Source organism: Echinops telfairi, unplaced genomic scaffold, assembly GCF_000313985.2.
Source record: "Echinops telfairi isolate 266 unplaced genomic scaffold, ASM31398v2 ScPeMD7_7469;HRSCAF=8507_1, whole genome shotgun sequence".
Lineage (NCBI taxonomy): Eukaryota > Metazoa > Chordata > Mammalia > Afrosoricida > Tenrecidae > Echinops > Echinops telfairi.
This window is the reverse complement of record NW_022111373.1, coordinates 79568214-79580205: the sequence shown is the minus strand read 5'-3', so window position 1 is coordinate 79580205 and position 11992 is coordinate 79568214. Positions and strand designations below refer to the sequence as shown.

The window sequence follows — 11992 nt, the reverse complement described above, 5'->3', positions numbered from 1 at the left end:
AAATGGCCCCAGAGGACAGAGTAGAACTACCCCACAGGGTGTCCAAGCTTATACGTTTTACAGAAGCAGACCGCCACATCTTTCTCCAGAGAGGCATATGGGTTTCAGCCATTAGCTTTTCAGTTATAAGCCAAGCACTTACCACTGGACCACGAGGGCATTCCAGAAATTACATGTAAGCCCCTCTATCTATGAGGGAATTAATAGTGAAGGACCTCAAATATTAATACTGGTGGCACTTGTTATTGAAGTGCTCTTGAGTCATGATTTCTGTAGCTCTACTTTTTATTTTTCTATTTTACTCAGGGGCAAATTTGATAAAAGAGGCAAGTGGAGATTTTTAAGGGCGTGAAGATCAACATGATAAATGAGCAAGAATGGTCTTACAAACATTTGGGGTTAATAACCAAAGAACAACATATCAAGCAAAACACAGGCAGTATAGTGAGACTTATAAAAAAATGTTAAATGGTGCTAATACCAATTAGACAATGTTGATGAAAATCGTCCACATATCAGAACTCAGACATAAAATAAAGTTGTTTTTTACTCTGCAATTATACATGCTGCTCCTGAGGAATTAAACGTACAGAAAAAAAGGTAGGGTTTAAAAAAAAAAAAACACAAAAACTAAGGTCATGGTTTTAAACATCAGTAGTTCATATGTATTTTACTGTAAATTGATCACTTTGTAGATCTTAAATATCCATTTAATTGTTCATTTGCTTATGAATCAATTCCTGAATGTTTTTTTGAGCATAGCAAGCCCCCTTAAGAGGTTTTGGCCCATTTCCTTTGCATTCCTACCAGCAACACCCGCATTAGCTGGGGTTTTGTCTCAGTCTGTGGCCATGGTATATTATGTTTGCAAATTGTTAAGGAACAGAGCACAAAAGTAAGTATGCCTTCTCTCTGCCTGAAGTCAGCCTCAGTCCTTCTGCAACACTCCTTTTATCTTCTGGTTGACCAAGAAAATAAAAAGTGCCCTTAACAACACATCAATGCCACTGCTAGGTGATTATGACATAAGAAGAGTAGCCTCCAATCAGAAAGAAGCCCAGCAGTCTGATTGTGACCTGCCACTATAAATAGGAGAGCACCCACCACTCATTGCCCTTTCATCTCTCCACGCAGAACTGACCAGGGGAACAACATCTACAATGGCCAAATCCACCATCAAAAACCTCAAGTGCTCCAAAGGACATCTAAGCACAATCTCAGGAAAGAAATCGCTTTTCAGTACCCTTGGCCACAGAAATTACTCCCTCTATGTGAACAGGGTCCTAAAGGAAGTGGTCCCACAGAGGGGCATATCATCTCGCACCTTGGGCATCATGAACACTCTGATCAACGACATCTTCGAGCGCATTGCTACAGAGGCCTGCAACATGATGTATTACAGAAATCGTTGTACCCTCACTCCAGAAGATATCCAGAGGGCAGTGTATTTACTGGTTCCTGGGAAACTAGCGAAGAACGCGGTGGGTTTTGGAAGTGAAGCAGTCAACAGATACGTCCACTCCTAAATCCCATGTGCCAACTTAACGGAATCTGGTGGAAAGTGATTAAACTTACAAACCATCACCTGAAGATTGAATTGTCTTGTTTTTATAACCTTGAGGTATTTCCTGATATTTTTCCACTTCTCTTATTTCTAGAGCTGATTTACTTGCTTGCTATTTTACCTTTTCATTGTTTCACTGTTTAAGTCCACTTCCAGTTCAGACTCCCTCCTGGAACCTTTATTTTTCCTATAGATATGTAAATTTCACTATATAAATTCAATGTTTACTGTGTAGTTAAAGGTATGGTAACCTGTGTACAGGGTGATTTGAGGCAGTTCATTTGACCCAACTTTGACTCTGACTTTATGGAAATAAACATTTTAATCAGGATTGTAATATGTGGAGGAGCCCTGAGGGTTATGGACCACCAGTCACAGAGTCAGCAGTTTAAAACCACCAGTAATCTCCAAGGGAGAAAGATGAGGCTCTCTACCCCTATAAGGAGCTACAGCCTCAGACTCCCACAGGGACACCCTGTCCTGTAGGATGGGTTTGAGTTGGAATTGACTCCATGAGAAGACAAGATACATGAGAGCTTCAAAAAGTGTGTGGAAAATGGAATTGAAAGATAATGACATTTTCCCCATGAACTTTTTGTAGCTCCCTGGAAGCACAATCTGTTTTATTGAAAATGTGTTTCCTCGAGCAAACGCCACTCAGCCAATCCTTACTGAAGGATATCCATAAAGCGTATTGACTATTTCCTTTGATTGCTCTCACTGAATTTCCTGAATTTACTGTCAGCAAGATCATTTCATTTCTCCATGTAATTTTTATCTTCAAGGTTTCATTTCTTTTTCTACATTTACAATCAGAAGAACACCCAGGAACCTGCTACCCAGTTTTTAAAAGGCACCTCACAAATCTCACCGAAAGTCTTTCCCCAAAGCATCTCCCTGACCAATAGCTGAGCTGTTTCTTATTTACTTGCTTTTCTTGGTACTGTGGCTACCCGGACGCCGCCGCTGTGCCTTATAAGACGGAGTAAAACTACCCGACGGGCTTCCAAGACTGCCATGTCTTTCGCCTGCGGGCCTTCAGGCTAATCCAAGCCACCAATGTTTTTGTTCGTACCGAGCACGTAACCACTGTGCTACCATGTGTGTCTCCGGAGCCTTTGCCGTGCTTAGTCCACGATCCGGTGATCGTCGTGCATAGGGCGGTCTAGGCTTGCCCTGTTCGCATTACGCTTGGAGGCATGGTAGTGTGGCTCTAGTATGCTCGTTGCACGGCGTGTGCGCACCAGGGCAATTCTGAGCCACTGCAGCTTTGGTTCCAGAGCACCGCAATAAGGGGAACCGCACCATGATTTTTTTAATATTATTTTTAGCTTCGCAGTGCAAGTTATGTGGAGACACATAGCACAAGCTGTTGGAAAAGTAGCGCCAATAGGCTTGTTTATTGCAGGGTTACACACCCTCCAATTCGCTAAAATGTGCAATAGCTGCAGAGAAGAACCGATCAAACATGCCTAGAGAGTGGTTCGTGCCCCCCCAAGCTTTATCCGGCCTCCGTTGTTAAGGCCGTTGTTAGGGCATTTCGATGGTTTTCAGGTTTGGCTGATTTGACTTGGTGTGGGGTTTTCTTTGCTGTCATAAACAAGGCTGCTGTAATAATGAGAGTGGTGACAGTAGCTAAGATTTAATAGAACGGTTGGAGCGCACCCCGCCCTTTGCATAGATGCATTGATGTAACCATCCCAAGGACCTTTTAAGGGTCAAGTCGGTTTCCCCATCCATGGAGGAGGGACAGGCACCACAGAAGAAAAGGAATAACTCATCTAAGATCACAAGGCCAGGTGAATGGCAGAGGCAGGGTTGCAGCTGGATAGCACAGCCCCTGGGGGCCCACTATGCTACATGCTGTTCATGGCCCCATACATCTCTCTGGATCACACGTGCAAGATTGCTCTCGGAAAAATATTCAAGAGTGGAATATCTGGGTCATTGGTATGCCCACATTCAACTACATAATGCTAGCTTGTCTTCCAAAATGTTGGTGATAATATACACACCCATGAGCAGTGGTTTGAATAATTTAGGCTCTTCTGATAAGTATCATATTACTTAAGGAGCTCTGGTGAAGAAATGGGTTTCTGGTTGGGCTGCCTACCACAAGGTCAGCAGTTCAAACCACAAACCAGGACCAAAATCCGTAAGGGTACTCCCTTTGTCTCTAATTAAGATCCACTCTCTGTTTTCCTTAGATTTTCCCTCTTCTCATTATTTCAGGAAAGAGACCAAATAGGCTCTTCTCATCTAATTCAAGTATGGTTCAGACAGAAGCTGCTGGCCAGCCTGTGTATCCTACAGGGTTACAATGGATCAGAATCAATTAAATGTCTGCACAGAGTTCACAGAGATGGAAAGTTCATAGTTACTTTTTAGAATCAATGGTATAAGAATACTGAATATGGATGTACTCAACAATTGGACAACCAACTACACACACAAAAAGTTGTAAATTGAAGTATTAAATTTGGATGAAGGAAATGACAAATTCTTCTCTATTTTTATGTGTGCTTTGATAGATTTTTAAAGTAATATAATTGTAACATTTCAAAATAAGACCCAGATTCTTGGGAAATATTCTCTAGAATTAGTATGAAGTCTGATGATATAAATGCATGTATGTAAAAATACTTAATTCTTTTATTGCTACACAAATTTATTTGTAACAATTTTTAAAAATACTTTGGAATCAGTTTATGAAATCAGCATAGCTTTTGCAATTTAAATATTGTGGCCTGCTACACATTTGGAAAGGATCAAAATTATGTCAATGCATTTTTCTGTATCAGTAGGACTCGTTTACTAACTCTTCTATTTTTCAGCCTTAGACTCTAGCAACCTGAGACAGTTCAATGTCAAAGACAAAGTAGCAAAGACTGAAAAAGCTATCGCGTCCCTCATACCATGTGCTTTAGTCCTTTATCAAAATTAGGTGTCTGCAGGTAGTTGGGTGTACTTCTGGGTTATCAGTTCTAATGCATTGGTCTTCATATCTATTATGATACCAGTACTAGGTGAAGTAGCAAAGACTGGCAGGAGTTCTTTGACGTGCATCTCTCCGTCCTCATAAATGGAACTCCGACCTTTGACATGTGTGCACGGCCACCCAGAGGAAAGATTAGACTTCCAATCCTTCCTTGGGACCAGCGGCAACCGTGTAACCAAATTCTTTTTTTTAAATCATTTTATTGGGGGCTCATACAACTCTTATCACAATCCATACATTCATGCATTGTGTCAAGCACATTTGTACATGTGTTGCCATCATTTTCAAAACAGCTTCTCTCTACCTGAGCACGTAATATCAGCTTCTCATTTTTTCCCCTCCCTCCCTCACCCTATTATTTTTTCATGTCTTACACTGACCGATGTCTCCCTTCACCCACTTTTCTGGTCCATCCCCTGGGAGGGAGTTATATGTAGACCATTGTGATCAGTGCCATCTTTCCCACCCTCCCACCCCCACCTTCCCCTTACCCTCCTGGTATGGCTACTCTCAATATTGGTCCTGACGGGTGTATCTGACCTGAATTCCCTGTATTGTGTGCTCGTATCTGTACCAGCATACATGCTATGCTCTAGCAGGATTTGTAAAGTAACATTGGGATCATGATAATGAGGGGGGTAGGGGAAGAAGCATTAAAGAACTAGAGGAAAGTTATATGTTTTATTGATGCTGTACTGCACTCTGACTAACTCATCTCCTCCCCGCAACTTTTGTGTAAGGGGATGTCCAATTGTCTACAAATGGGTTTTGGGTCTCCACTCCATACTCCCCCTCATTCACAATGATATGATTTTTTTTTCTGGGTCTTTGATGCCTGATACCTGATCCTATCGACACCTCATGATCACACAGGCTGGTGTGCTTCTTTCATGTGGGCTTTGTTGCTTCTCAACTAGATGGCCACTTGTTTATGTTCAAGCCTTTAAGACCCCAGGCACTATATCTTTTGATAGCCAAGCACCATCAGCTTTCTTCACCACATTTATTTATGCACCCACTTTGTCTTCAGAGATCGTGCTGGGAAGGTGAGCATCAAGGAATGCCAGGTTAGTAGAACAAAGTGTTCTTGCATTGAGGGAGTACTTGAGTAGAGGTCCAATATTCATCTGCTACCTTAATATTAAACCTACCAATACATGTGCATAGACCTATTTCCTCATCATCATCATATATCAATGTATTTACATATGTATATGCCTATATTTAGTCCTCTATAAATGCCCTTTGCTTCCTAGTTCTTTCTTCTATTTCCTTTTACTTTCCTCTTGTCCCACTATCATGTTCAGCCTTCATTTGGGTTTTAGTAATTCCTATAGGTTACATTGCCCTTGATCAAGCTCCACCAGACCTCCTACACCGTCCTCACCATTGATTTTAGATCACCTGTTGTACCCTTGTCCCTGGGTTTGTTAACACCCACTTCCTTTCCCACGCCTCCCTCTCTCCCGTGTCCCCCACAACCGTTGGTCCTGTTTTCTTCTCCATAGTGTTTAACCTGCCTATTTTATCTAGATAGACATGCAGAAATAATAATATGCACAAAAACAAGACAGAGCAAAACAAAGCAACAAAAAACAAAACAAACAAAAAAGCCTGTAAATAGTTCAAGGTCTGTTTGTTGACCTTTAGGAGTGTTTTCTGGTCGAGTCTGATAGGGTGCCATGCACCGGCCCCCAAGTCTATTGTTGGTATTCCCCAGTCTTCATTGTTCTGCTCCTCTTGCTGCTCTGTTGCACGCCCTTAGTGTTTCTCCTCAGTGTGGTGGGGTCAGATGGGGCACAATTCCTGCACTGTGTCTCCAGTGTTGTCCCCCGTAGCACTATGGGTCAGTGAGGGATGTGGTGTCTCATAGTGGAGCTGGCCCTATGGTCCTCTCTGTGCATTGGCTGCTCTGAGCAGGAATATCGTCTTCAGGGCTTGGTGCGCCAGGATGTGCTCTACTCACTTTCCCCCTTCGTTTGCTCCATGTGCTCTGATCAGACATGTCCCCCTCCCTGAGCTGTAGCTTCAGTGCAGTCCTCTGAAGTGAATTCTTCTGCAGGGAGGGGGCGTTATCCACATAGTTCGGATTGGGGCCGGTCCCTTAGATCTCTCTATCGGCATGTAACCAAATTCTGATGAATAAATAGGTATTTCTCCTTTTCCTCTTTCTTTCTGACTAGACTGAGGCTGTGAAGCCTGGAGCTGCAGCAGGCATCTTAAAACTCAGAGTTGACACCTACATGTTTGGGGTGGGGGGGAGGTGGCGGGCAGCAAGCCAGAAGGAGCCTTGATCTCTGATGGCTGGACTGCCATTCCAGCTGATGGATGCCTATGTTTACAGGACAGAGAAACAAACTTTTATTTAATCTCTTGTTATTTGAGGTTTCTATTATTCAGGATTAAACCTAATTTAATATAGATACCAGATGATTATTTACAACTAAACATTGCAGTTAGTCTCAACATGATAGCACATTTATTAAATATAAACATAACAGTCTAGAGGTGGAGGATGACAAATGTCCTGTGTATTTACCAGACAATGTGCTGCAAAATGAAATCACATGATCTTTTGCAGCTCTTTCCCAGAGAAAGATAATGCAGAGAGGACAAGAGCTTCCTGCTATTAGTCTACTGGCCGCATGATGTAATTGTGAAACACTCTTTAAAATATGGGAATACAAATATTGAAGTGAGCCAAAGAAGACCAGAAAGAGAATTTTCATCGGAGCCCACAACATGACTAACATGTGAATTGTGTGGAAATCTTCATGCTGGTAGACCATGGTGATATAAAACTTGCCACGTGCCAGGAAGAAAGCGATCATTCTCACTTTGTAATACACAGCACTAAAATTCTGGGAAGTTGAGATTATAGAGCCCTGGCAGCATAATGGTTATTCTTTGGGCTGCTAGCTGCAAGATTAGCAGTTTGAAACTACTGCCTTCTTCTCCTCAGGAGAGAGATGGGACTTTCTACTCGTGTCATGAGTTACAGTCCCAGAAACACACAGTGCTGTCCTACCCTGTCCTACAGAGTCACTATGAGTCAGCATGACTCGATGGCAGTGAGAGTTGAGAAACCTTACTTTGAAAATTAGCAAATTGTGTTTTCTCTTGCCTAATATAGAAGTACATACTATCATTTAGTATAATTTTCTGAAGACATGCTATACAAACCATTATCTTGTTCCTCTGTGAACTAAATGTGTCTGAAAGTACCATGAAATATAGTAACAGCTTATAGATTATTTATACACTCATAGAACATTGAATGACTTCTTTACCCTTGTTGCTAAGAAAACCCTTTAAAAGCATAGGCACTTATAGAACAACTAAAAATAAAATAAGTTATTAAGAACAACTGGCATGCATTTGAATGTTTACACTGAGCTAGACAATATTTCCAAAATGCCATACAAGCAATTCCCAGATTATGAACCAGTTCCATTGCTAAATCTCTCTTTAAGTCAAATTTGTATCTAAGTCAGAACAGGTAAGTACAATTTATATCTAAATTCAGCCAAGTGTTTGTCTTAGTACATAATACATAGTATACACTTTTCTGTGCATAAAAATCATTAAATATTTCCAGATGCAAAAAACATCTTTAGCATCATAAACCTACTGTCATCAAGGGGATTTTGACTCATAGTGCAATCATATATTGAGTTTCTGAAGCTTTGTGAATGTTTACGGGAAGAGACAGCCTCACTTTCTTCCAAGAAATAGCTGATAGATTTGAACCAACAACCCAACAGCACCACCAGGACTCCTTTAAAATTATTATAAAATAATAGTACACTAATAATGGTTTTATGCATGTCCAAGTGGCACCTATTGTTACAAACATTGTCTGTGCCACAAATGTTTAATATCATAGACTTTACAGAGGTGAGTTTGTCACCCGAGCTGGGCTCCGTCTGTTAAGTCAGATATTCATCGCCCAGGGACTGCTTTTAAAGCCCAAGACCATATGAATGAGGTGGTATTCTTATGAGTTTATAGTCAGGGAAGCAGTGCATTAAAAAAAGAAAGAAACTTGTCAGAGATCAAACAGTGATGCAAATGCAGGTATTTGAACCGACATATTCTGGCTCAAGCCCATAATTTCAATCACAATGTAAAGCTGTATGTACTTCACATGTAGGAAAACATGTAGAACGGACTATGGAATATGAGAGAGACGTACCTCAAAGCAGAAACACTTCTAGAGGAGATGCAGTCTTGAAAGATGATTAACAATGTAACAAAGGAATTAAAGGAGAAAATAAATCGAAATCAGAATGAGCACTATCCGACAGAGGGCAGGGCATTAAACGGCATAATTTTAATGTCATTGTAAGGCCTGTGGCTGCCAACCAATAAGACAGAGGGTAGAAAATGAGGTCAGAGAGGTAAGGAAAACTCTGTGGGCTGACTTTTAGATTGAGTTTTATCCAGCGTCTCTGTAGAAACAGATCTGTCTTAGAAGAAGTACACTCAGAATGCTCCTTAGAGGCGAGCATATCTCACATGGCATATTTTGGACATTTTTTTAGGAGAGGCCGGTGCCTGGTAAAGTAGAGGGCAGTGAGAAAAGAGGAAGGTCTTTGGATGAATGGCTTCATGCAGTGTCTGCAACAATGGACTCAAACATGGAAACAAATGGGAAAATGGCGCAGGACAGACGGTGTTTGGTTCAGTTGTACACAGAGTCACTTTGAGTCAGAACTGACTCGATAACAGCAAAACAGCCTATAGGGAGATCTATGGGAAGACTTTAAGCAGGAGGAAATGTTGATTTCATTTCTAGTTAGAAAAACGATTCCATCAATAACATGAAAGAGGAATTAGAGGGGGACAAGTTCAGTTTGAATACTAATGGAGTGATCCAGAAAAGACCTGATGGGGCCTGAACCAATCCAGTAGCAGTGGCGTTGAGGAGGATGGGACAGGTCTCAAAGGTATGTATGTGGCAGAATCCATAGGCCATAGGCCATAGGCCATAGGCAATATACACAATAGTAGAACAAAAACCAACTAGAGATTTCCAAGGTTCTGGCTCAGGCAACAATAGGCAAAGCCAAGATATGAAACCCAGTTTACTTAGCCCTTTCCCATAGATTATAGACAGTAGGGAAGAGGCCTGTGTAAATGGCATCTGGGTGAGAGGTATTACAGGAGGGCTGAAAGTGCAGTATCTGGCAGGAGTGACTTTGGGGCAGATGATTAGCACTTGTTCAAAGCTTAGATAGAAAAGGGCAGCTTGAATTTTTAATACTTGAAATTAATTCTTATCACAACTCTGTGCTACGCGACACATCATGTGTTGAAAGATTTTTGTAGTGCTGACAGCTGATTGTTTCAGAAGACATTTGGCAGTCTGAGCAGAGACAAATGGGCTATATAAATATATAGGAAGGATGTATGGTAGCAGCCTGGAAATATAAGCGAGGGTGGGATGTAAGTCAATTTCATGCAAGATGAAAAGAGTCTTGAAAAAATAATTTGGGTTGTCAGCAAAAGGAGAGTGACTGCTGCTTGATTCTAGCCTGCGTTGGGAAACAACAAAGTTCCTAGAAGGAGGAGCCGCATGTGTCACCTTGAAATAGGGCATCAACTGAAAGCTTATTGGGAATGATGGTTCTGCCCAAAAAACACACTCGTTTCAAAACTCAGAGATTTTGATTGCTCAAAAACCTCAAAAACGCAAACTCACTGCTATCGAGTCTATAATGACCCTATAGCACAGGATAGAATAGACCCTGTGAGTTTCCAGGATTATAACTCTTTACAGGAGTAGAAAGCCACTGGCTGGTGGTTTCAAATTGCAGTACAACTTGTACCCATTATGCCACCAGGGCATCTGATAGATCTCCTAGGCAGAAAATTATTAACAATATAGGAGATCTGGACATCACATTGACATAGATGAGTATAAAGTACAATACACCAAACAACCTACAATATATGTTTTTTTAAAGAACCCATGAAACATTCACCAAGGTCAACTGTCAAACTTATGTGTTATGTCAATGTGGCTGGACAAGGGTTCTCAGTGGTTTGTCAATCGAGGCCTAGCAATCCCCCATTATGTGACCTAGCACAATGTAATCAGTTCTGTGACAGGATCTGCAATGAGTAGCCAAGCAGTTTGGGGAGACCTGGGGTGGAGTGCTCAAGTCCCCAGCATGCTACAATTGAAAGGAGGTTTCCTCAGGGGCATAGCCTAATTCCTATGTAAATGGATATTGTGAGGAAGTTTGCTTGCTTTCTGCTGGGTCTGGATCCTGCACCTGGCTCATCAACCTCTATCTTTTGTATTTGAGCCAATAACTTGCCATATTGCCTGCCTGCCAATTCTGGGAACCATCTGCAGCTTGTCATCTAACCTGCCATTTGACCTGCCAGCTAATTGGATATATTGGATAATTGGATATATCCATTTCTGCAGTCGGTGTTCCTGTGAACCTGGATTCATAAGTCCTCAAAGCCACACAAGTCAGAAGTTTCTAGCTTAATATCTGACCCATGGACTTGAAACCTAACTAGACTTACCCACTTCTACAACCGTGTGAGCCATGTTCTCAATAGGTTTCTTTCCATATGTACAGTGATGTATAGGAATCACTGGTTTTGTTTCTCCAGGTATTCCAGCCTAACACGCCAACCATATCTTGAACCATGAAACAAACTTCAACAAATTTAAAATAATTTAAATAATAAAGTCAGAAGGAGAAAAAATCCCTAAACATATAGAAATTAAACAACACACTTCTAGAGAATCCATGTATCAAAGACTAACTTCAATTTTTTTTAAAAAAATTAAACTAGAACTGCATAAAATTAAAGACAAAACATATCAAAAAATATGTGGTACACAATTACAACAAAACTGAGGGGGAATTTAGAAGCACTTCAATGCTTACACTAAAAGAGAGGAAAAATCTTCAATAAATATTCTTCATTTGCTCCTCAAGAAACTAAAAGAAAAGACATCCAAATGAACCCAAAATAAGCAAAATGAAAGAAATAATAAAAATAAAAACAAAAATCAATGAAATTTAAACAGGGAAGTAGAGAAAATCAATGAAATAAAAAACCAATTGAATCAATAAAATTAATACACCTCTAGTAAGACTGACAAAAAGAAAAAGAAAGCACAAATTAGCAATGTCAATGAACAGAAGACGCCACAACATATTCTGAACCCACTTAAGTGGATTATAAAGGAAGACTACAAAAGGTTGGCAGCTTGAATCCATCCAGCAGCTGCCAGGGAGGAAGGTCTGATGATCTGCTCCCATGAAGACAACAGCCTAGAAAAGCCTCCCATGAAGATGGGGCAGTTCTACTCTGCCCTATGGAATAGCTATGACCCCAGATCACCTTGAGGGCACTCAGCAATAACAAACAACTTCATGCTCATATGTTCAGCAATTCAA

The 11992-nt window shown here is 40.9% G+C and overlaps 1 protein-coding gene across 1 annotated transcript; it reads left to right on the top strand.

The window, feature by feature from the left end:
• Positions 1-1160: 1160 nt before the first annotated feature.
• LOC101660992 (histone H2B subacrosomal variant-like) lies at positions 1161-1549 on the top strand. The gene has a single exon (XM_004703683.2). The coding sequence runs from the start codon at positions 1161-1163 to the stop codon at positions 1524-1526; it is 366 nt and encodes a 121-aa protein (XP_004703740.1). The 3' UTR covers positions 1527-1549.
• Positions 1550-11992: the final 10443 nt, after the last annotated feature.

Bases quoted from the DNA above. Each gene is read 5' to 3' on its own strand.
- LOC101660992 (XM_004703683.2), top strand. From the start codon at position 1,161: ATGGCCAAATCCACCATCAAAAACCTCAAGTGCTCCAAAGGACATCTA.